The sequence below is a fragment of the Chelonoidis abingdonii genome, chromosome 3 (assembly GCF_003597395.2).
Source record: "Chelonoidis abingdonii isolate Lonesome George chromosome 3, CheloAbing_2.0, whole genome shotgun sequence".
In the NCBI taxonomy this organism is placed as follows: domain Eukaryota; kingdom Metazoa; phylum Chordata; order Testudines; family Testudinidae; genus Chelonoidis; species Chelonoidis abingdonii.
The window spans coordinates 190,752,730-190,777,678 of record NC_133771.1 but is presented as its reverse complement, the minus strand read 5'-3'; the positions used below and the strand labels follow the sequence as shown (position 1 = coordinate 190,777,678).

At 41.4% G+C, this 24,949-nt stretch overlaps 1 protein-coding gene across 1 annotated transcript in view; it reads right to left on the bottom strand.

Annotated features, from left to right (window-relative positions):
• The window catches only part of FSHR (follicle stimulating hormone receptor), a 166,913-nt gene extending 143,182 nt beyond the window's left edge, over positions 1-23,731 (bottom strand). The window contains 1 exon segment of the mRNA XM_075064419.1: positions 23,580-23,731. Coding sequence (XP_074920520.1) covers positions 23,580-23,731 — 152 coding nt within the window.
• Positions 23,732-24,949: the final 1,218 nt, after the last annotated feature.

Below are 24,949 nucleotides of genomic sequence, written 5' to 3'. Positions count from 1 at the left end.
TTTCCAGGCTAGAGCTCCCCAGCCTTTCCCTAGCCCTGCTCACTCAAGTACCTTATGTCCTGCTCCCTGCAACCAGGACCATCTCCCTCTACAGACAGAGAGATACTGTTTTAGGCTTATGGCTCACTGCCTCTTATAGGGGCCAGCTGGGCCTGATTGGAGCATGGCCACTTTCCCTAATCAGCCCAGGCTTCTTGCCCCAGCCTAAAGGCTGCTTTCTTCAGCCACAACCCCTTCTCTGGGCTGTTTTTAACCCCTTCAGGGCAGGAGCAGGGTCCACCCTGCTATAGTGCCCTATAAACTCCTGCCAATAGAACTCAATGCTGATCTCCAGCATCCATTCCAGGCTTGTAGCCTAGTTCCCAAAGGGAAATGCAGGGCAAAGTCTGCAACACTCCAAGAATTTCAACTCACTGAGCATGCCTACCAAAAAAAGTAAGGTTTAGGAAAATCTGGATCTATAAGCAAAGATCTGGATGCATGTTACAGCACTGGTCTAACTAAAGCAATATAGTGTGCACTAATAAATTACTGTGTATTTGTATATCCATCTACAACTGTGATGCCTTTTTGTTTTGCAAGGAGTGCCCTGTACCTCTTGTTTTGGGCAGGATCCCACTGTAAACAAGCTGAAATGCTTCAGCTTCATTTCATATCCTAGATATATTTTATAATAGTTGCTATCAACATATATTTAAATATGATCAAGGGCTATATCTGTGCTACCCAGGTATGGCAGAAGCAAAGAAGTGCTAACAGCCTAAATCCTCATTGGGATCCTTAATGGCATAGCTCAAATATTCATGATATCTTTCCTTGCCTGTAACACATTGACTAGTATCAATTTTAAAATACAAAGTGTAATATTTGCATGCTTGCTAGTTTAAGAAGAGTTTTATCAAACTTGTGTTTAGTAAAGGAAGAACTCTAGCCTTATTTTCTGTACAATCAGCATGTGATTGTGGCACTTTTCATGGGAAATCAGAGTCTGAAGTCTTTCTAAGGAGAAAGTCACAGAGCAACTTGTCCGCAGTATATCACAAGAAGCAGATGGTATTAACCCAAGAATTCTTCTTATGGAAAGAAGATGCGACATTGTGGGAGACACAAGTCAAGAGATGAAATAGAAGCAGACCTAATCCTGATATCATCTCTCAAGCAGAAAACTCTGAATAACTTTTAACTGACCAATGCATTTGGAATTTGTCCAATAGGATGAAGATTTGAAAAAGACACTAATGCAGTACCTACTATATATTCATGAATGAATGGAGATAACAGGAAGCAAGAAATCAAACCTCACCTCAGTTACAAGAAAATGGCCTAATAATTTAAATCAAGGGTACAATGCTTAGCTAAGAGTCATATAGGGTCAGAGTATTATATACTATTTTTATTTCAGTAACATCTAGATATACTAATCATGATCAATTCTCCATTGTACTATGTGTTCTACATAATAACAGCCAGTCGGAATTCTGCCCATAGTTATACAGCTATGGATTCCATTGAAATAAATGTGGCATGTAAATACCTTGCAATGCCAAATACAAAAGTGCTTTGTAAATGCCTATACTCACTTTCTGGTGACACTGTAAATACAGGAGATAATGATCCCTCTTCTTAAATGTAAAAAAAAACTTGTTTGTCTTAATGATTGGCTGAACAAGAAGTAGGACTGAGTGGACTTGTAGAACTTCAGGGCCTACATTGTTTTGTTTTTGAGTGCTGTTATGCAACAAACAAACAAACAAAAAAACTACATTTGTAAGTTGCACTTTCACTACAGAGAGACTGCACTATGGTACTTGTATAAGGTGAACTGAAAAATACTATTTTGTGTGTTTACCATTTTTACAGTGCAAATATTTGTAATAAAAATATACATTGATTTCAATTATGACACAGCAAAGAATCCTGTGGCACCTTATAGATTAACAGATGTATTGGAGCATGAGCTTTTGTGGGTGAATATCTGCTTCGTCGGATGCATGTCACAGAATACAATATGTGAAAATGTAGAAAAAAATCTAAAATATTTATTAAATTTCAATTGTTTAGCAGTGCGATAAAAGTACGATTAACCAAGATTAAGTTTTTTTATTGCAATTAATTTGAGTTAATCACATGAGTTAACTGATTAATCAGTCCTAATTTATTTATTTTTACTTCAAGAGCCTCATATGTTTATCAGTTTTGAAAAATGTTTATTTTTAGATCAGTAATCTCCAGCTCTTTCTGGCAGTAGTGGAATTCCTCTACTGAGAAACTTCAGCCCAAGAAAGCATCTTCAGTATATGCACAAGTCCCATAATTCAAATAAGGGCTAATTTTAATAGGATTTAGGCACATGTTTAGGTGCTTTCCTGAATAAGGACACTACCCCAATAGAGGGTAGAGAAAATCAACAATGGGTCACATTCTGCTTGGTGACCTCAGTGCAAATGTGTATTAACTTCACTGGCTTGAATGTAGTTATGCCCTCATCGTTAAGTTTAGAACTTGACCCAGTGTCAGCAGTTAAAGATATGTGGAGGTGGAAGGGAATCCAGAAGACCAGCAATGGGATGTGCAAGAAGAGAAAGATGTAGGAATCAGGCTAGTGCCACAGGGCACAGTTGTCAATCTTGGGTTACTGTAATGAGCTCACTGGAAGAATCAGCAGAAGGGGTCCAGACCCTTTCAGATCCAGTGGAGGTGTAAGATTCAAGATTTTTTTCTAAGAGACAAAGAACAAAAATCAATTTGACAACAAAGTGAAATAACTCAGAAGAAAATGGATTAGCTTCAGATCAGTTGCCTACAGCTACTAGGTCTGGAAGAAAAAAAATAGAGTAGTATATAGAATGTGGTTTATCAAGTTTACCTCAATAAATAGAATCAGTAACCTCAAATTATGGAGAAGGGCTGAAGCACAGATACCAAATTGATCAAGGCCTTAGCTTTGATGTCAAAGAGTACAAGCCTATCATTTGAAGAATGAGGTGCCATGAAGATCCCCCTTGCAGCCTGTGGGTATTTCAAGAGGGATGTTGTATGCGGACTTGGGTAAAGAACTGGTGGGACTGTGTGCTGAACAGGAGTGCATGCATGAGGACTGAATAAACACAAAGCACAGGGATTAAATCCCTAAAGAAGTTTTTTCCCTCCTGTTATAGAATAATCAACATTCAATCCTTTGCCCTGAAGGAAAATTCAGGATCATTACTAAGAGTGAAGGGAAAAAATCAGAACTAAAACACTAAAATGTGTCCCGGATTACATATGTGAGTAGATGCTCAGAAGTGCTGATTCTTGCTCACATACTTAGACTAAAACAATTAAGCACATACCAGTTTGGAAAAAGAACACTGAAGGAGGCAGGTCTAGAGGAGAGGTGAGCAGGAATTATCCTTTGAAACTAGTGGAAGAACGTGTGTGTGTGTAAATAAATAAAATATGATCAATTCTCTGTAAGGAGCAGAGCTTGCAGACATCAGTCTTTCCTGTTTTCTATGTTTTCATGTGCAGAGATTTCAAACTAGGGGTGGGTCACTAGGGTTGCCAACTTTCTATTGGCACAAAACTGAACAACCTAGCCCCGACCCTTCACCGAGGCCCCACCCCTTCCCCAAGGCCCAACCCCCACTCACTACATTCCCCTTCCCTCAGTGGCTCACTCTCCCCCACCCTCACTCACTTTCACTGGGCTGGGGTAGGGGGTTGGGGTGGGGGTGAGGGCTCTAAATGGGGGTGCAGGCTCAGGGTGAGGCCAGAAATGTAGGGTTCAGAGTGTGGGAGCGGGCTCCAGGCTGGGGAAGGGAGTTGGGGTGCAAGAGGGGGTGAGAGCTCCAGCTGGGGGTGTGGGCTCTGGGGTGGGGCCAGAGATGAGGCGTTTGGAGTGTAGGAGAGGGCTCCAGGCTGGGGTGTGGGACTGAGGGATTTGGAATGTGGGGAGGGGCTGCAGGTTGAGGCAGGCGGTTGGGGTGCAGGAGGGGGTGAGGACTCTGGGGTGAGGATGGGGGATGAGCTGTTCAGGATGTGGGAGGGGGCTCTGGGCTGGGTCAGGGGGTTGAGGTGCAGGAGGAGGTACAGACTCTGGGGTGGGGCCAGGGATGAGGAGTTTGGGGTGTGGGCTTACCTAGGGCAGCTCCCGGTCGGCAGCGAGGCAAGGCTAAGGCAAGCTGCCTGCCTGTCCTGGGGCACTGTGCTGTGTCCTGGAAGTGGCCAGCAGGTTTGGCTCCTATGCAAGGGGTGGGGGCCAGGAGGCTTTGCGCATGCTACTCTCGCCACCCCAGCTCCCAGCCAACGGGAGTCAGAGCTGGTGCCTGGGGCACGGGCAGCGCATGTGCCCCTGTAACCCCCTGCCTAGGAACCAGATGTGCTGGTCACTTCCAGGGCACATCACAGTGCTCTAGGACAGGTAGAGAATAGCCTGCTTTAGCTCCACAGCACTGCCAACCAGACCTTTAACAGCCTGGTCAGCGGTGGCTGCTCACTGGAGCCACCAGGGTTTCCTTTTTTTGAAAACCAGATTACCTGGTCACCCTAGATGGGTCCCAGGTAAATTTGTAGAGCTAGCTCAAGTTCTTTTGCACATAAAGTAGGTCATTTTGTTGCGGGGGGGGGGGGAGGAACCTTTTTTCAAAAAGTGACATTTTGTGGGGAAAAAAAAACTTTTATACTGAAGTTTTCCAAGTTTTTGACCTGCTGTTAAAAAAAAAAAAAATTCTGTATCCAGATTACGAACACTTTGAAACTAGAGGGTGTATAGATCTGGAGGTTTAGTTTGGTCCACTGTAGGAAAACTCTGAAATCTGGATCCTTTTTTAATCTCTACTGGGGTTTTGGTTCAGGCCCCTCATTTGTTACAAACACACTGATCATTTGCTTTGTAACACATAAACAGTACACGACATTAATTTTATTATAAAAATACTATATGAAACAACCAAATATTTTTTTAAAACTAAAAATATTTATAGCTGCCTCCCCAAACAAAATGTAAACTGCCAGCCCTGAATACACTTCAACAATCAAATATAGTATAAATGCAGAGATTTTTGGCAGGCCACATGCCATCCCAGAGGTGGAAGAACTATGCAAGACACTGATCACCACTATTAGCTTCTAGTCAGTCTCTGGTTAAATGGCTGGCATGAATTATGTGGATTTGTGCCCATAAATAGTACATAAGATACCCTATCATTGTTGTGGCTGAATTATAGATAAACAGTGAAGGGTGAATAATACCCTTATAATAACAGAACAAACACATGACAAACGTAAGTTACATTGTTTAATATACTACAGAAAGTGCTCAGATACTATGATGATGAACACTGTATAGGAACCTATATACAACTGCAGAATGACCTTCATTCTTCCCAGTAGCTATCCAGAAGCCTTTCACATAACAGGCTTCTTTATTATATATCTTCAAGGACATAATATTGAACATTTGACAGAAAATTAAGTTTAAATCCATAAGTGGTTTCTATTGTGATCCAATCTGAGGCAGATTTCATAAAGTTTTATGGCAAGCAGTGGCTTTGCCAGCAGATATACAACTCACTCAACTCCAGCAGAAACAAGAGGTTAACAATATTCTGGCTAAAACTCCAGCAAAATAAGCAAAATACCAATTATAATTCAAGTGCAGTGTAAATTATTTCATATTCAGACAGGAAGAATTGATTTTCCAAGCAGTGTCACTTACATTGTAATGATTATTGGATGCAAGACAACAAAAATGACGGGAAAAAACAAATTAGATGGGCTGGAGATCAGTGGCTTATCTGGGCTGTTCAGCTGGAAGGCAGTTAGTAAAATAGAATATTCTGTATTGAGTATTATGATATTTGGAATTTCCCCTTTCCTCCCCAATATTTCTTATTAGAATTTCAAAATACCAAAACCCCACACACGTTACCAGCAGGAATAGGAACGTAGGGCTGTAAATCTTGCCATTCTAAGGAAAGTTGTTTAATTAAAAAAGCAATAACTTGCTGAGATAGAGAATAATTAAAGGGGTCTAATTTGTATAAGAATTTAGCTTCATCTAATGTTTTCTTCAGCCTATAGATAAAACCACTGATGACTCATGTAAGAACAATGCTGGCACAACTCAGCCTCTTGTGTTAGCCTAGATGTCAGTGCTGATTACCAAACATTAAGATTACAGTAAAAGTTATAGCCCTCTATTAGGGCCTGATCCCAATAGAATCAATAGGAGACCTTGCCTTGAATGCAGTAAGTTTTGGATAAACTCTATGCACTGTATGCGAGATTGAATAATAGACACAGAGCTTAGCCATTTAATGACATAAAGATAAATCTTTTTACCTCAACATCCTGAGCTGGAATATTTTAACTTGAATATCACTTTATATCAACAGTTTATACCAAAAACTGTTGACCTTACATACTTATTGGACTGTATCCACAATCAGCAAATGAACTGTACATTAGGTACTGTACATGTTATCTAACTGATAGTCTTTGGTGCAAAAGGCTCATACTCAACAGGGCCTCGTTTTGCATTGGGAATTCTGTTTTTTCATTAATACCTGCAAAAAGGAAAGGCTATGTCACTACCATTCTTGAAATTTCTTTGTGAAGTTTCATATGTATATACATATTTCAAGAAACAAACTTTCTTCAGAGTTGTTATGAAGTTTCATACCATGACTGAATTTCTGTATGTTTTTGCCCTGTTTTGTGAGGTGAATAGTTTGCTCAAGAGTTAAATGATTAGCTGGATTTGCAAAAAGAATGAGAGCGCTGTGGATTTATGTAGTTGATTACTCACTTGAGAAAATGTACTGTTTGGTTAGTAGCTAAAGTTTTCTGAATACATTAAGTAGAATTAATTTACCATCTCTGAAGCATTGGGGTAGTCTTAGTGCTCAGCAATTCACTACTTTTATCTAAGTATCTTTTTTATTTTACAGCTACATGCAATTTGTTGCTGGAAATACCTTAGTCAAATGGTAGCTACAGTAAATATCACTGGAGAAGGTCATTCCGTCTCTGACTATCACAAAAGAAAACAAGCTATACTTTGCTGTACTAAGAAACTGAACATAGCACTGTGAGTCTGTCACTTATAAAGGATGTTTATTTCCTAGTGTCTTGCTTATCACACTGCAATGTTTAAGAGATTGTTACTACTGCAGCAGTTCAGTAGTCTTATTGTGTGAGTGTCATTGTTATTACCATTCACCAACCCAATATTTAGGTCACCTGTTCTGAATTATTTAAGATTAAGAGTACTCAGAGGAAACACTGAAGTAAAGAACAGAAAGAGAATAAACTTAATTGTCTAAGCTGACTTTGTAGGTGTTTTTTTAATTGTTATACTTCTGCATTGCTCTTCTTCATTCAAGGTCAACCCTACAAATACACAGACTGCATCTGCCTACCCATTTCTGCTGGCAAAGCTAGCACCAGATGTAATGAGTCTTACTGTTTCAGTATTTGGAACGGGGGTAGGGAGAGAACAGTGCTTATTGGCTGATAGGGCACCTTTTTGATGTCATGTTTCAAGTCACCATCATCTTAATTTAAGACTGAGTTTTTAAATGAGTGACAAAGAAAAACAACCCGAAGAATTCTAGGATTAATTTCGACCAGCTGAATGTATCTTGGAAATGTGTGGTGTTAGTCTGATTGGTATGAGAGGTGTGACTATGAATTCAATACAAAGCTACATTATATAAAAAGAGGGACTTGTCAGCTGTCTTGACCTTGGCCTTATACTTTGAAAGTGACTGCAGTGACACAGTAAAGCCAAAACCCTACTTGGAAGGACCATATTTAGGCCAGCATGGAGTCTGGGTGCTCTGCCTTCATGTGATTCTACAGACTGCATATGCAAAAATAGCATATACTGTACAGAAAATTAAGGCCTGATCCAAAGCCCACTGAAGTCAACTTTTAAGCAGAAGGGATTGAGAATTTAATCTATTGCTAATAGATGTTTGAAACCAGTATGTTGTAGTTTAGGCTAGTTTCTAAAATGAGCATGGTGGAGGCACTAAAGCTAAAGAGTGAGGCACTGGCAGTAAAAGGAAAAGACTCCCATCTCTCCAAAGTAAATGTTAACAAGCACTCCGTGGACTGTAGAAAATCTTCAAGGAGACTCCCTGGTGGAGCTCTTAAGCACCCCCTGCCTTATTCCCTATTTCTGCTGATAACCACCACTGCGTTCCTTCAACTTGGAGGACATTAAGCAGCTGAATCTATACTAGAAGCAAGGCCATTCCTTGGCAGCTTGAAAGGGAAAAAAAGATTCAAAACCTTGAACAAAAATGTGGCCTCCCTGTTTACCAGTGTGTGAAAGCATTTCTTCAAGACTGCGTTCATGTCTCTGCCAGGCAAACATAATGGCAAGCATAAAGTGTTGGGACTCCACAATCCTTAAACTACAGGGCAGTTCCCTTCTATACTATACCAGTGGTATGAGTGGAGGCCTTTAAAACTATTGATTGATAGGCATTTCAATGAGACTGAGTGCTGAGGTTGCACTCTATTTCTGTAAAGCACTCAGACCAAGTCTCTGGATCCAAAGACCCTCTAACTCTGCAGATGCAGTGTTCAAAAACCCAATCTAAATTTTGCAGATTGGTCCCATATATGTTCTTTGCACACATGTAAAACAGCAGTAGCTGGTGTAAGAGTGACATGAGCTAGAGAAAAATTAGACTTACTATGTTATATAAATATACTGTAGATATCTGTTTCCACGTACAGTTCATCTATTTATGAAGGGATATAACAGAGGAGAGAGAGGCACAGAAAGATAAAAGCTAAATTTATGCAAAAAGTATCTCCTATACAACAGCTAAATCCGTCAACTTAGTAAGCTATCTGCAGTCCTGGTGACCATAACTGATCTATCAGTTATCTGTAATTGAAATGCCTGGAAAAAAAAAATCTCTGCCTCAGCTGTCTTTAAATTTACTAACTTTAACAGTACTCTGAAGTGTTGCTCTTCTAATAAAGTGACAGAAGCCGATATAAGAAAAAGTATAGAAATGATGATGGTGGAAAAGGTGATGATGCAGAATTATGTCAATAACAATAAATGTTAGGAAAAAAGACCAGAAGAATATATGCATCACTTGGATATTACAAATTTAAGCTATGACTTTGTACTATATTATTTAGGATACACATGACAGCAAGTATGCATTCCATGCTAAAGCTTTTCTATGACGAGAAGAGTTATTATAAAGGCATATGAAGGTACAAGAGGTACTTTAAAAAGCCCAACAAATATATTGCAAAAGGAGTGTAGACTAGAGATTAGTGCACTGACTGGGTTTTTATTTCACCTCCGCCATTGATCTGTGACTGTGTGCATACCCTCATGAAAGTCATTTCTCCTTTGACTGTAGGGTGACCAGGTGTCCGGTTTTCAACCGGAACATCTGGTCAAAAAAGGGATCCTGGTGGTACTGATGTCTAGGGGCAGCCAGGGGGCTCCACATGCTCCCATCCACAGTTCTCGGCCAATGGGAGCTATGGGGGTGGTGCTTGGGGCAGGGACAGCTTGCGGAGCCCCCTGGCTGCCACTATGCATAGAAGTCAGAGGGGGACATATTGCTGCTTCCGGGAGCCACCAGAGGTAAGCACCTCCCACAGCCTGCACTCCTCACCCCCTCCCATTCCCCAACCCCCTGCCCCAGTCCTGATTTTCCCCCTCCCCCCCCCAGTCCCATCCTGGAGCATCCTCCTACACCACAAATCCCTCATCTCCATTCAGGAGCACTCTTCTGCACCCCAAACCCTCATCTGCAGCCCCACCCCATACCCCACAATCTCAGCCAGAGCCCTCTCCTCACTCTCACAGACCTTGGGAGACAGGTCAGTCCTCGCTTACAGACTGTCCCCCAACCTGAAGCAAATACTCATCAGCAACTACGCACCACACCACAGAAACACTAACCCAGGAACCAAACCCTGTAACAAGCTCTGTTGCCTACTCTATCCCCATATCTACTCTAGTGACACCATTAGAGGACCGAACCACATGAGCCACACCATCAGGGGCTCATTCACCTGTATCTACTAATGTGATATATGCCGTCATGTGCCAGCAATCCCCCTCTGCCATGTATATTGGCAGGGATGTCCAGAGGATTCAGGGGGTCTGGGGTCTTTGGTGGTGGGGGACCCCTGCTTCGGTGGTAATTTGGCAGCGGGAGGATCCTTCTGTTCTGGGACCCGCCGCCGAAGTGTCCCAAAGACCCAGCACTTTGGCGGCGGGTTCTGCTTCGGCGGTAATTCAGCAGCGGGGGGGGGGGCGGTACTTCCGCCCCGGGCAGAAGGACCGTCCGCTACCAAAGACCTGGAGCTGAAGAAGCCCCACGAGAGTTTTCCGGGGCCCCCAGAGCGAGTGGAGGACCCCGCTCTAGGGGCCCCGAAAAACTCTCGTGGGGCAGGGGCCCTGAGCAAATTGCCCCACTTGTCCCCCCTCTGGGCAGCCCTGTACATTGGTCAAACCAGACAGTCTCTACAGAAAAGACTAAATGGACACAAATCAGACATCAGGAATGGTAACGTACAAAAGTCAGTAGGAGAACACTTCAATCTCATTTCAATCGGGGCACTTTGGCTGCGGGTCCCGGAGCAGAAGGACCCCCCTACTGCTGATTTAAAAAGAGCTATCCTTCAACAAAAGGACTTCAAAAACAGACTTCATAGATAAACAGCAGGGCTACAATTCATTTGCAAATTTAACATTATTAATTTGGGCTTGAATAGGGACCGAGTGGCTAGCTCACTACAAAAGCAATTTTTCCTCTCTTGGACTGACACCTCCTCACAAGTTATTGGGAATGGACCACATTCACCCTGACTGAATTGGCCTTGTTAACACTGATTCTCCACTTGTAAGGTCTCTTTATTGATGCCTCCACTTGTAAGGTCTCTTTATTGATGCCTACATCTGTAATTTTCACTCCATGCATCTGAAGAAGTGTTTGTTTCCCCCCCCCCCGACCCCACACATACACAAGCTTATGCCCAAATAAATCTGTTAGTCTTTAAGGTGCCACCAGACTCTTCATTGTTTTTGTGAATACAGACTAACACGGCTACCCCTCTGATATCTTTCCGAGTGTATTTGCTGGAGCCCTGAAAGCAATAATGCATGTATCTGTCACATGATGAAATGGGAGGCAAGGAATCAGATGAATCTAAAGTTTGAAGTTAAGATCCAGATCCTAATTTTGCCAAGCTATGTGGTGTGCGGGAGAGGGAGAGTAAAAGGGTGAGAGGACCAGGCCCATCTCCAGATAAATATCAGGAGTTGTTACAGAGGGCAAGTATGACATGGACTTCAAAGAGGTTTATAAAGAAAGCTGGTCACATTCTTAACCTGCCAGCTTGACAGTCTTCCTCTAAATTAATTTTCAAAATGGTATTTTTAACTATTTTCCTTTCTCCACCCGTTTTCTTAAGAGAATATTTCAGTTACAAAAAAAGACAGCACCCCCCCTCCTCTCTTTGCACCCTCCCCTGGTACTTTATCAAATATGAAAACAAAAAAAGTTCAATATAATTGTTGTTCTATCTCCCTTGCCTACCTCCTAGGTCACCAGCTTAAAAACAAACAAAAAAACCAAGCCACCCTCTTCCCCCTTTCCCAAAAGAAACCAAAATGAGCAAAAAGCAAAGCATTTGCCTCGTCCCCTTCTTGCAGGAGCCTCACTTTCAAGCTATGTTTGGAATGTGCATATAGTACATCAGAAGCCCTTTTATCTAGCTCTGAACAAAACTGTGTCTTCCTCTTTCTCCCCCATTCCTCTCAATAACATTTTCATTCCTTAACACCACTTGTTCTCAAACCGAAAGTTTCCTGAGCTTCATTTAAAAACATTTCAGAGCATTACAGTAAATAGCGTTCCCTCCCCCACCCCTGCCTCCCTCCTCCTCCTCCACAGAATTTGAGCAGAGAGTTCTGTTTCCAGAAACATTTTGTGATGTTTCTTTCTGAGTTTAATAACTGACTGTTCTATCTGTCTGGAGTGTTTGTTTTGGGGGAAATTGGATGAGATACACAGCATTCATCCAATTAGAAAATAGCATGCTTTCTAAGCCTGAACTTGAGAAACATTGTTATTGGGCCAGGGATTCTTTAGGCATTTTTGATATTCCAAATTTTTTTCTGGAATTGGAAGATTCTTCTAACACTTCTGTCAGCATTTGTACAGAACAGGTTGTGATGCTTTTTGGCCACATACATAAACTGAGAGTTCTTCTGCTCTTGATTCCACGAGCAATGGATCTGAATTCTACTGGAGACTGGGAAGACAAATATTGGAAGAGACTGAAAGGAAAAGAGATCAAGTAAATCTTGAACTCCATGCTCCTGCAACTCTTACTCACGAATGGATTTCAGTGAAGCAATGGGTATAAGAACAAAGGCCAAGGTGTTGCTATGCTCCATATTACAATGGCTATCTGATTTAGGATTATCAATGGGATTTATGCTCCCAAGGGCCTAAATCCCTTTTGAAAATGAGACTGAGGCCTCTAAATCAGTTAGGATTGCAATGCTGAGTTGCAATGGCTAAATATTTTTTTTAAATCTGGCCCTTAGCAAGGATTGCAGGATTGGATTCATATTTATATGCTTGAGTACAGATGGCTCAATAGGACTCCTTATTAAAGCTAACATAATTGCAAAGCAATTAGGAAGAATAATTTTCTATATTCTCAGAACTTGTGTGAAATCCAGGCTTGAATCTGACCTATGACTTGATAGTTTAATGACCTAAATTTTACTGCTACAGAGAGCAGTCTAATCAAATGAGAGGGAAAAAGTGTAAAATAATTTACGTTTTATCTGGAAAGGTCAAGTTCTGAAAAAGAATGTGACCATTTCTACTACAGTGTTTACCCATCAAAGGCAAAACCAATATACACCATTATGAAAAATAGCACATACCTTTTATACGATTATTTTGGCACAAAGATTAATCATTACCAACAGCTGCTGTTAAGAGTTAGCCGTCTCCCACAATGAACAGCTGACAGGGGGACTGATCCTCAGCTGGTGAAAATGTCAATTTAAGTTAACTGTGGACATGTCCCAAATACTTTAGATTTTCAAAGCTGTTACGCAGTTCACTATTTAGTGTTTCTACTTTAGCTAGTTTTCCTAGAAACTGTTTGTTTTTTCCTTTTCTTAGAAATAAGAAAAATAGATGAAATATGGTAAATATTTAATTTGCTGATACTTTTCCAATGCACTTCTAATGGCCCCTACAACATGTCAAAATAATGTGAACCCTTCAGCATCGCAACTTAAACTAAGGGAATAACTCCATAGTTTGCTGCAGTAGTAGGTGGTTATGCTGCGTGGATTAGCTACAACTATGACACTTACTTTTCAAGAGCGTTTAACAATCTCTTTGAAGTGTTTCAGTGGGCACCTTTAAAAATTTGTACCATTTCAAAAGATTCTACTCTGTCTGAGGGATTCCCATGTATCTAGTTTCAGAAATATTTCTGGAAATAGTAAAATATTTCAAAACACTAAGGTAAAAGTTTAAAGAGCACAAAAGGGCCAGTGTCCAGATACATACCTTTTGAGTAGATGCCTAACTCCTACTAAAATCAATGAGATGACTAAATCCCATGTTAAGAAGGGAATTAGGCACCTAAGTGGCATTGAAAGTGAATGGATTTAGGCTTCTATGTACCTAAGTCATTTTTGAAAATGAGACTCATATTTTAAAGTTATTTAGGAGTGGCTATAGGGTTGCCAACTTTCCAATCACACAAAACCGTGCATCTCCACCCTGCCTCCTGCCCTGCTCCTTGCCTGAGGCCCTACCACTGCCCTGCCCCCCTACCCCGTCTGTTGCTCAGTCTCCCCCACCTCAATCACTTTCACCAGGCTGGGGTGGGGGTTAGGATGTGGGAAGGGGGCCTGAGGGCTCTGGCTGGGGCTGCAGGCTCTGGGGTGGGAACAGGGATGAGAGTTTTAGGGTGCAGGAGAGGGCTCCAGGCTGAGGCAGGGCTATATGCACTCTAGGCTGGTGGAATGGGCTCTGGATGGGGCCAGAAATGGGGTTATGGGTGTGGGAGATGGCTCCAGGTGGGGTAAGTGGTTGGGTGCAGGCAGGGATGCGGAGTCTCAGTAGCACTTATAGCAGCTCCCAGGAAGCACCACCAGGTCTCTGCCCCCTTAGGTGCATGGCAGCAGGGAGGCTCCATGCACGCCCTCATGCCACAGGCACTGCCCTCACAGCTCCCATTGGCCGTGATTCCCAACAATGGGAGCTGCAGTGCGGCACTCACGCAGAGGCAGCACACAGGGCCTCCTGGCTGCCCATGTGCCTAGGGGCTACAGGAACTTGGTTGCCCCTTCTGGGAGTCACACTGAGCCAGGACAGGTAGGAGCATGCCTTAACCTCAGCCCCCGCTGTGCCACGACCGGACTTTTAATGGCTTGGTCAGCAGTGCCAACCGGCCCTTTCTGATCTGCATTCTGGTAAAAAACTGGACACCTGAAACTCTAGTGGTTCTAAAGATTCATAGAGGTGCCTAGTGGATTTTCCAATCATGTAGGCCCAAATCCTTAAAGGTATGTAGGTTCCTATCAGACTTTTTGGCTCTAAGTGCATCATTTAGGCACCACTGACATTTTCAAAAACTGTTCTCAGCTGCCTGCTCACCCTGCAGGTGCCTAAGTCCCAAGATTGAGGTTTCTGATCATCTACATTTGAAAGCCTTGACACCTTCCACCCAGCTAATGAGGAGCTCTGATCCCTAGCTCAAGCCAAAGACCCGGAACTCCTAAAGCGAGATATTCAAACTAGGCAGGAGCACCTATCTCACCAGCCAGGCCCCGCTCATACAGGCATGTTTAGCATGCCTAAAACTCGATCCTGCCACCTCCACATCAGGAGGGCCCAGTGTAGGTCACCAATAGGTTCGGGGGCAGCACAACACCTGCACAAAAGACAGATGGGGCACAGGGAAATATATGACTAGCATAAAGGTATCAGGCCGAAGCAGACACAGAAAGAGGTTTGGGCTGCTAGGGCAAGGCTACCTAAGTGGCTGATTGGGGTTAGGTGCCTAACTCCAGGACGATTCACGCTGAGGATCCTGACAGAGGAGTTTCCTCTTTCTAGTCCATCAGCCAGATCACCAGGTCAGCTAGTTAAAGTACTTAAGCCGCAGGATAGGGAGACTCAGGTTCAAAATCCCACTCTGTCCAAGAGGAGCAGTGAACTTGGGAGGTGAGAGACCTTGGGTTAAGTTCTTGCTTCTCTGTCAGAGTGGGATTGAATTGTTCTTCCACATCCTATGAGAGTGCTCTAGGGCTATTGGCAAAAATACACACTTTTAGTAGGGCAGCCTCAAAATACCTACTGGATCAAGCCCAGAGGCTTGATAGGCAGAGGAATGCCTAATTGTGAATCTGCTGGGGCTTAGGTGTGAGCTAGGCACCTGATGGACACTTGGGTGCTTAAAATAAAGGTGCCTACATGGTTAGCAGCATTCTTGCGAGGATTTAAATGTCGGATTTGGAGCTAAGATAGCACTTAGACACCTGAATCTCTTTGTCGATCTAGCCTAGAGTGCCTAGCTTGGCACCATTAGGTGGCAGGCTACCCAGGGTTAGATGTTGCAATGCTGAGTGCACAATGGCATGAGTAATTTGAGGATCTGGGACCTAATTCCATTGATAGCAATGAAAGTTAGGAATTGAGGTATTTTAAAATCTCATAGTGCCTATCTGCATTTTTAGGTACTAAATATTTTTTAAAATGTGGTCCTTAGGTCTTGCAATGCATGACAATAAGCCTGAGTCCTATTGTCCGCACCTGAAGTTAAGTCTAGTTTAGTAGATGTGTGAATTTAAAGTGAAATAGCTATGCCGAGAAGACTCCATGTATGACACTTATTCCACATTAAGAGTGCCTTTTTTCTGCTTTTGCTTAGTCACTTCCAAAAGAGATCAAGCTAATCAGAACAAGCACTCTTATTCAGACAAGTTATTCCAGAATAGCTGTTTCCCGATAACTCTACGGGTTTATCTACACTTACCGGGGATGATGCATGGCGAGTGATGCATCTAGTCAAAGACCGCTAAATGTCTGCAGATTGCTGTCCCATCGACTCCTGTACTCCATGGGAATGAAAAGAATAAGGGGAGTCAACGGGAGAGCATCTCCATTGATACAGCACAGTGTCACCCTGCCAGTAATAGTATCTAAGCTTATGCAACTGAGTACGTTATTCATGTAACTCACAATTACATAGACTTAATTGATTTGGCCTTGTAGACTAGACAAGATCTCAATGGCAGATACTACTTTAAGGCTCTGAGGCTATGTCTACACTTACAGTGCTCGCAGCTATGCAGCTGGTAGCACTCAGTCTAGGAACCCACTAAGAATGGGAGGTGTTCTTCTGTTGACATATTTCTACCATTGGGGTTAGGATCAGCATAAGCTATACTTTTAGGCATTATGTATTTCTCACACCTCTGAGAACAAAGCAGATATAAGTTGCAGTGTAGTTGCAGCGCTCAGTCTCCTTTTGGACAATGCAATTAGGGTAAACACTGTTCAAAGTACTAAACTTTACATGCCCCATTCTAATCTAACAAAGTTCACATTCTTGATATCATCAGCATTTCTTTTCCCAAAGTATCTTGGATATCTCTAGGTCATACAGATGGATTAAATGCAATTAAGCATTAAACCAAGAACAGTCAATAATGGTTAAGTACATGCGTTTTTCATTTCCACAGGATCCTTCTATGTTGCTGACTTATTAGTCAGAAGAAGTTGCAAAAATACATCATTATTGTTGAAGAATTGTGTGGGAAAATGAATTCTAGTGCATGGTTTCTCGCCATCTGGGTATGATATAATTTCTACTCGACTCCAACTCAATCAGCTATCTCCATCATAAGTAGAATGGTAAGGGTTTAATTTCTTTGCCTGTAAAGGGAACAAAGAACCAAACACCTGACCAGAGGACAATCAGAGAAACTGACTTTTTAAAAGTCAGGGCGGGAATTGTGTACTCTAGGTCTTTTGTTCTCCCAGCTATGGAGGAAACAAACTTCCTCTAACCCTAATTTCTTTCTAATTTCTCCCTAAAAGTGAAGTACAAGGCAACAAGGCAAATAGGCCTGTTATATCTTTGTGTTGTAATTACATGTGTGTTGATGTGTGGACTGGTTTAATTTGGCTATCTTAAATAGACTGTTAATTCATATTTTCTGTATAAGCAAGAGCCTGTATTGATTTTAATGCAATATTGTTATTTTTATTTTCTTTCTTTTTATATAAAGTTCTTTTTAAAACCTTGGCTGAGGTTTTTGGGTCTTTCTCCGGTGATGGCTACGGAAGGGGGTGGAAAATCTCTTTATATTAGCTTTACTAGATTTGAATGCATCGCCTCAGGGGGAGGGTGATTTCCCTCTTTGTTTTGCCTTCAAGGAGTTAAGTACTGCATCGCCCAGGCTCACCCAAGGAAAAGGGAGGGGGAAGCGGGGGAGCAGATAACGAGGAGACAAGGGAGAAGAGCTTGTTTTCCCGTTGGGATAGGGAGACCCAGGGTTTCTGGGTCTTGGGGGTCCCCCAGGGAAAGGTTGGGGTGACTCGGGGTAACTAGGAACCCTAAATAGTCCTAGTTGGTGGCAGCGAGATAACATCCAAGCTGGGTATAAGCTTGGGGGAGATTCACAGTAAACACTCAGATGTTGAACTCTAAGTCCAGATTTGAGACAGATGTTTATTACACGCCCTTGCAAGTCTCTCAGGCTTCCTGCACCCTTTCCCCTCACCACAACTTACTCCATCTACCTTTGACCTCATAAGTCTCTCATCCTGGCTGTGTTTCTGCATTGGACCTTGGTATTGTATACTCACATCTCATACACTATGTATTCTGGGAAACTCCTCTTTGGTACAACTTCTTGTGTCATGTTTGACTGGAGTAGCACCGGGGTTCAGGGCAGAGATGAAGACATACCTGACTCATTAAGATAATAAATTGTAGCACCTGCATGTGGCTTTTCACCTTCCAAACAATAACTAGTTAATACAACATTGTGCAATAGGCAACTTATTATGATGATCACCATTGTACAACTGAAGAAACTGAAGCAGGGTATGTAGGTGAGTGGCCCAGGGCCACAGATGGAATCAGCATTGGAGCCAAGATTAGATACTCTAGACCATGCTTCTCTTTACACCCCTAGGAATTCAATGAGTGATGGAACCTGATTGTGGTAGAGTGCTGGGATGAAAGGAATTAGAAGGTGAAAGGGAATTGTAGGGTGAAATCCTGGCTCTGCTGAAGTCAATAGCAAAACTCCCATTGACTTCAGTGGGACCAGGGTTTCATCTATAGAATTTAGAAGTTAGATCATCTACTCCATTCCCCTGACAAATCTGAATTGTCTATTTTCAAAGGCTCAGACCAGTTAATTTTTAGATATTCCAAGGTAGACAAAGGTCAAAAGTATGGGGGTGAGAGTGACTCCAAGAGCAACGTTGTGTGGAGGAGGGAGATGAAAGGAGCTAAAAGGCTGAGGCAAGGACTCAGGACACCAGAAAAGAGGAAGTGCAGGGAACTGAGTGTTCCAAATCAGAACCATTGTGGGATTTGGTATTTTTCATACACATCCTTGCTACTGAGAAATCTGAACTTGATTTCCAGACTGGGCTCTGATAGATTTCAGGGATAGAGGAAAATAGAAAAATGTAAGTTTACCACTAACATGAAATTAGACACATACAAAAAAACCTATTTTCCTATTTTTTGTGTGCAAATTTCTTGCTTCTTTATTTTTTCAGACTCCATCTGATTTTTTGTGTTTAAAATTTTCCACCCCAACTCCCTCTATTTCCCTAGACTTTTGTTTTTTCTATCCTTTGTACTAATTCTATTCTTTTTTTTGACCTTCTGAATTTATTTAATTTCTTTCTCTTATTGGTTACTGAATGTCTCTACTTCTGATGTTTCTGCTTCTGCACATACTTCTCCCTTCTTTGCCTTTTTCCTCTGCCTGGGCCTGTTGGCCTTTCCTTTCATCTTCTCCTTTGTTCTATCTGTTTCTTCTCTCTTCCTCCCATGCTACCTTCTGCTTCTATGACTGTATTTCTTGTTTAGTACTCTGTTCAGTTCTCTCCTCTTTTCCATGGATAGTATCTAGTTCCTCTAGGTCTCTCAGAAGGACTTTGGAAGAGCCCAAGATGACCAGCCCTGGATGATCTAGTCCAGGTTTTTACACTTAGTCTAGAGCATGCTGGGACAGGACTCAGGAGACCCAAGTCTCCTCTCACAATTCTCCTCTTCACATCTGTGTAATTTGATTGACTTCACTAGAGATAGTTATAATTTATACCAGTGCAAGACAGAAGATAATCAAGCTGTTGGGGGCTAGTCAGTTCTGTTTTAGGAGCCCTATTGATATTTGCACACAACTACACTTCTCATTATTGAATCTCAGTAACCTGGCACAAGACACCTTGTTTTTAATGCAACTGACCAACGCTGTTAAAAATCTGGGAACAGCTAAATCCTGTGATAATTATCTAATGACAGCGTAAGCCTTTATTTTATAAATTTTGCTACATTAAAGATTGAGATAATACTATAGCAAATCCTGATGCAAACAATAGGATTTGTAGCTGTTATTCAAGTTGTTAGATTGTACATCTAGATTGTCTGTGCTTGATCCAGAATTTGCTATTTCAAGGTGTCTGACCATTGAATAGTCAGCCATCTACCAAGCTTGACATGATAGTCTAAAAATAAATAGCTTTGAGTAACAGTACAAAGACTCCTGTGTAGAAAGCAATAAAAATCCAATGTTTGTGGTTTGCAGATGTTTGAGAAAAAATGGTCAAAATATGTTCCTTACCAGTGGTGATTCATCCTAAACCACTTGGTGAAACTGGAATGCTGATTTTCAAAATGTATACAATACATGTGGTAAAATCTTGAGAGGGCGTGACCAGAACTGCCCATGATATTAAAGGTGTGGGGCATATTGTGGATCTATATAGTGGCATTATGATATTTTCTGTCTTATCTGTCCCTTTCATAATGGTTCCTAACAGTCCGTTAGCTTTTTTGACTGCCACTGCACATTGAGCAGATGTTTTCAGGGAACTATCCATAATGACTCCAAGAGCTCTTTCTTGAATGGTAACAGCTAATTTAGAGCCCATCATTTTGAATGTATAGTTGAAATTATGTTTTCCAATGTGCATTACTTTGCATTTATCAACGCTGAATTTTAGCTGTCATTTTGCTGCCCAGTCACCCAGTTTTGTGAGATACCACCTCCCCTCAGATGAAAGGCCCTATAGAAGAACAATGTATTGTTATAAGAGTAACTTCTTTCATGATATTTCTACTTCCACTCCCAGATGAAAACATGAAGTACAGCGGTTCAGACCTTTTTGTTAAGTGTATTTTGTCAAATCTCGAGAAGGATCTGTTTAAGAAAAACAAAGAAAAAAAAACTAAAGCGTTTACCCACACTTAATTTTAATGTCAACAAAGAACAGGAAGAAGAGAGACAAATGTTAAACATGACTTCAAAAGAACTTTTAGATCCTCAATAAGCATAGCGTCCTATATTTAAGAGGAGTTCTTTTCATTGACACCACTGGTTTTTAGAGATGTCTTCCAACCGGCTAACCAACCCTTTGATACAATAACCTAAAACTTTCTATCTGAAGTCTCCACCTTTGGTTTCTCATGGTTATCACCAGAAACACACCGCTGGCAACATTCTGGACAGACTTTTCCGATGGATGAGACATAAGAAATGCAAGAATCATCTTTTTGTCCTGAACAGAGCACCTTCTCTCTCAGGCAAGAATAAGAAACCATCATTGAGGTCTCCTTCTTGAGATCTTGGACCCTCCAATTCCATCCAGGCACGGCCTCCTAAGCAGCAAGAAAACAACTGGAAACAGAAACATTCTTCTTCAATATTTGGTCTATGCACACAAGTATTAGCGTTAGAAACAATAACTGCATGAGGGCCACACCTGTGACGTCAGACCTCTACACATTTCTGGATGGTAAGAAAAGCAGACACCCCTGTGAACTCTCCTGACAGCATTGTCATCACTTCCTTTCCTTGATGAGGTGAATCAGCAACCTGCAATAGCCCAAACAATATGAGGAAAAGCAGCAGGAGATCTTGTGGCCACCTTATAGACTTAACAGATTTTTGGAACATGAGCTTTTGTGGTGATACCCACCTTCGTAGATGCCATTGTAGTGGAAATTTTCCAGGGGCAGGTATATATATTCTAGCAAGCATGCTAGAGATAAACGAAGTTTTATTCAATCAGGGAGGATGAGGCCTGTTCTATCCAGCTGAGGTGTGAAAACCAAAGAGAGGAGGAGAAACCTGGGGCGCGTTCTGTAAGTTGCAAGCCATTCACAGTCTTTGTTCAATCCTGAGCTGAGGTGTTCAAATGCAAAGATGAACTGAAGCTCAGCAGTTTCTCTTGAAGCTCTGGTCCTGAAGTTTTTTTGCTGCAGGATGGCCACCTTAAGGTCTGCTATAGTGTGGCCAGGGAGGTTGAAGTGCTCTCCTACAGGTTTTTGTATATTGCCATTCCTAATGTCTGATTTGTGTCCATTTATCCTTTTCCGTAGAGTCTGTCCATCAACCTCATGAAGAAACTTGCAACCACACCATAGTAACTCCAGCTCAGGAACCAACCCATGCAACAAACCTCGATGCCAACTCTGCCCACATATCTACACCAGCGACACCATCACAGGACCTAACAAGATCAACCAGATCAGCCACACCATCACCGGTCCATTCACCTGCACATCCACCAATGTAATATACGCCATCATATGCCAGCAATGCCCCTCTGCTATGTACATCGGTCAAAATCCTGACCTTACTGAAATCAATGAAAATTTTGTCATTGACTACAATGGGGACAAGATTTCATCAAGGGATGTAGAACTGGTGTAAGTGAGAAGACAGTCTAGCCTGTGTTTCCAACTCTCATACCTATAATTAGATACACAATATTTCAAGAAGAAAGCATTTATTTACTGTTTTTAAACATACATAAGTTTTCTCCAAATAGCCTGTTTCAGTAATTACACCCCACAAGGTCAATAGTCATTCTGAGAAGCTGGCTAATTAGCAATCCCATGATAACCCCTTAAGTGGCTGACCACTCCTTACTAAGCCACCACTTTAACAGGTGCCTATGTTTTAGAGTTCCATTTCCTTATAAAAACAAGGATATAAGGATTTGTATAGTCCCTAGATGGCAGATTCTAACTGTGTAATCTAAAGAAACAAATCACAATTAGCAATCTATGCTTGGAGTGTGGTTCATTAAGGATTCAGACCACCCAAATTGTACATGGATTATTTTCTCTCTAGTTGGTGTGTATAATGATTTAAATATTCACTGCCTTCCTGTAGTTAATATAGTCATTTTTTCCAAGAGCCTCACTGCTTTTACTTAAGCTGTGTGCCTAACACAAATTTTGACCACCCCTTCTGTTGATTAAAAATAAAATCCTTTGTGCTCAAAAGCTGTGGGATAATTTTAGTATAACAGATATAGAATGGTTTGTAAGATCTAGCTAGCGAATGATCAGCTGTATAATTCTGCCTTGGCTCTTCCATCCAAATTGGCTGCTATAATTACTATTAAAGGATTTATCCAGGTATGCTTATTTTACATTCGGTTGTGGTATTAGTTGATTATGGTGCAGCTGCTTTAAAGCAAAGAAAGAGAGAACACTCTTTGGCTTATTTTAATGATCAATATTGGCTTTTGGGTGAATTATCTCATTAGCTTTGTCACCAAATTAGAAGATATCTGATGTCTAGTACTGTACATGTTATCCTACGGGGAAACAACTAGAAACTCTAAGAACTATAAAGCAATTAGCTGAGACAACATTAAATCTTTGCTTTATTTATCATCATTAATGCAGTCAGTGTTTCAATGAATGATGGGAATCACCTTTTTATTCAGAAATTTTTGGGGGGTGTGGATGGAAGGGACTGATAACCCTGTAAAGTGCTGCATGACTACACATGAAAACCACAAATTCCTTTTTGGCAAATCAACACTTCTCTAGAGAGTTACTACTGTACAAACAAAATGTTTCCAAAGTTCCTTATGGCAGGCAAAACATGGTACATATTCCACTCATTTTCAGTTATGCTAAAGCAGGTTGTAAGGAAAACTTAGCTTCCTAGATACTAGGATAATACGAATAATAAAAAATAGATTCCTTTTGAAGCAATATTTGCAAACTTTGCAATATTTAACTCATCTTTTCTCAGCTAAGATGTTAAAATAGAGATTAGAGTAACAGAGGATCTTATTATACAGAGTATTAAGGTTTTGAGGGGGATATAGTGATTTAATGAATGAGACAGAGTGCTCTGCTTTTAAAACAGCTGATATAAGTCTCTTACATGAACCCCTGGATTCCTCCAAAACTGAGCATGTTGGCTTGCCAAGCAGCAGTTTATTTTGCAAGATAAAAGCAAAGCTGCTGCTTGAAAATTACAACAGCTCTCTTTCCTTACTTACAGTTCAGTGGAGTTCCTGGGAATGTCCCGAGGAATCTGGATCACTTTGCTCTCCTGACAGATGAATATCCTGTCAGAGCACTGACAGAGATGATGCTGACATCCAAAGCAATCACCCAGGAAAACCACCAAACAGATTAAAAAAAAAGACATGTTTGTCTTTACATCTGCGCTCCTGTCCCTAGTTTAAAAAGAAGGCTCTACAGTCTTCTACTGCATGACTAGGAATGACTCCTCTAACTGAAGATCCGCCTTAAAAGCTGAAGCAAATCATGTGATTCTTAGGGGATGACTTGTTTGCAAGTTTCATTTCATGGCCTATGCTCCATAAGGATTTTAGGGAAGGTGTGGAGAGGAGCTGTATGCTGACAGGAACTTGTTATGTGATAAAATGTTATTTTATGTTTCAAGTGGTGTGGATGAAGCCACAGAACTTTAATTAGATTATTAAAGTGTTTTAAATCTTTTGCATATTTACACTGCAAAAAATTCTTTTTCTATAGCTGTGTTTTGCATGTACAATATTAAACAATAACTAGTAGGGACCAAGAACTTGTACCTGTTATTGCTGGATCCCTCTCACCTTACAAATGCTGCAGTGTTTATATTAGTATGATGGCTTCTCTAGTCAAGGACTTGAATTCTTTGATAGTACTTTGTGACTTCCTGTGGCAAGCACACAAGAATTCTATGGTGGATTTTACTGAATAGGGTCTTGACTTAAAAAGGATGCAGCCTCCAAAACTAAAGCAAAATACACATTTTTAATGAACATTTCTCACGCTCTTAGGGCACAATTTGAACACATTTGTTGGCTTGTGTCTTTGGAGAAACCCTGGTGAGAGAGCATGCAGGGGCAGTAAATGGTTCCTGATGAACAAGGAGTTAATTTAATCTCCACTCCCTTATGAAGGAACAGGGAAGGGCTACAAGAACAGCTATCTGAGAGACAGAGGAGGAAAAGTTTTCAGGAAGGCAAGACTCCATAAAGACAAGTCACAGGACTCTATCTTGTGGAGTTTATCCATTTACATTACACTCACAAAATAAGAATCCTTGAGAAAGAGACCCTGCTAACTACAACTGTTTCCTTTCACTGAGTCATTCTACCAACTTACACCAGCTCATGTCCATAAGAAATAGGAATTTAGACCTCTTCTTCATTTTCTAATTGACGCTTTGGAACTAAAATTAAAAGGCCACATCCTATGGTCTCGTTCTCAGTCCTCTCTCAGACAACCTGCCATTGATTTCAATGGTATAATACTTCACTGAAGCTGGCTTGAGTAAAGACTTCGGGATTTGGCCCAAACTCAACAGGGCTAACTAAGATTAGTAAGATTTTTCTGTGTTGAATCTCTAGTTCTTGAA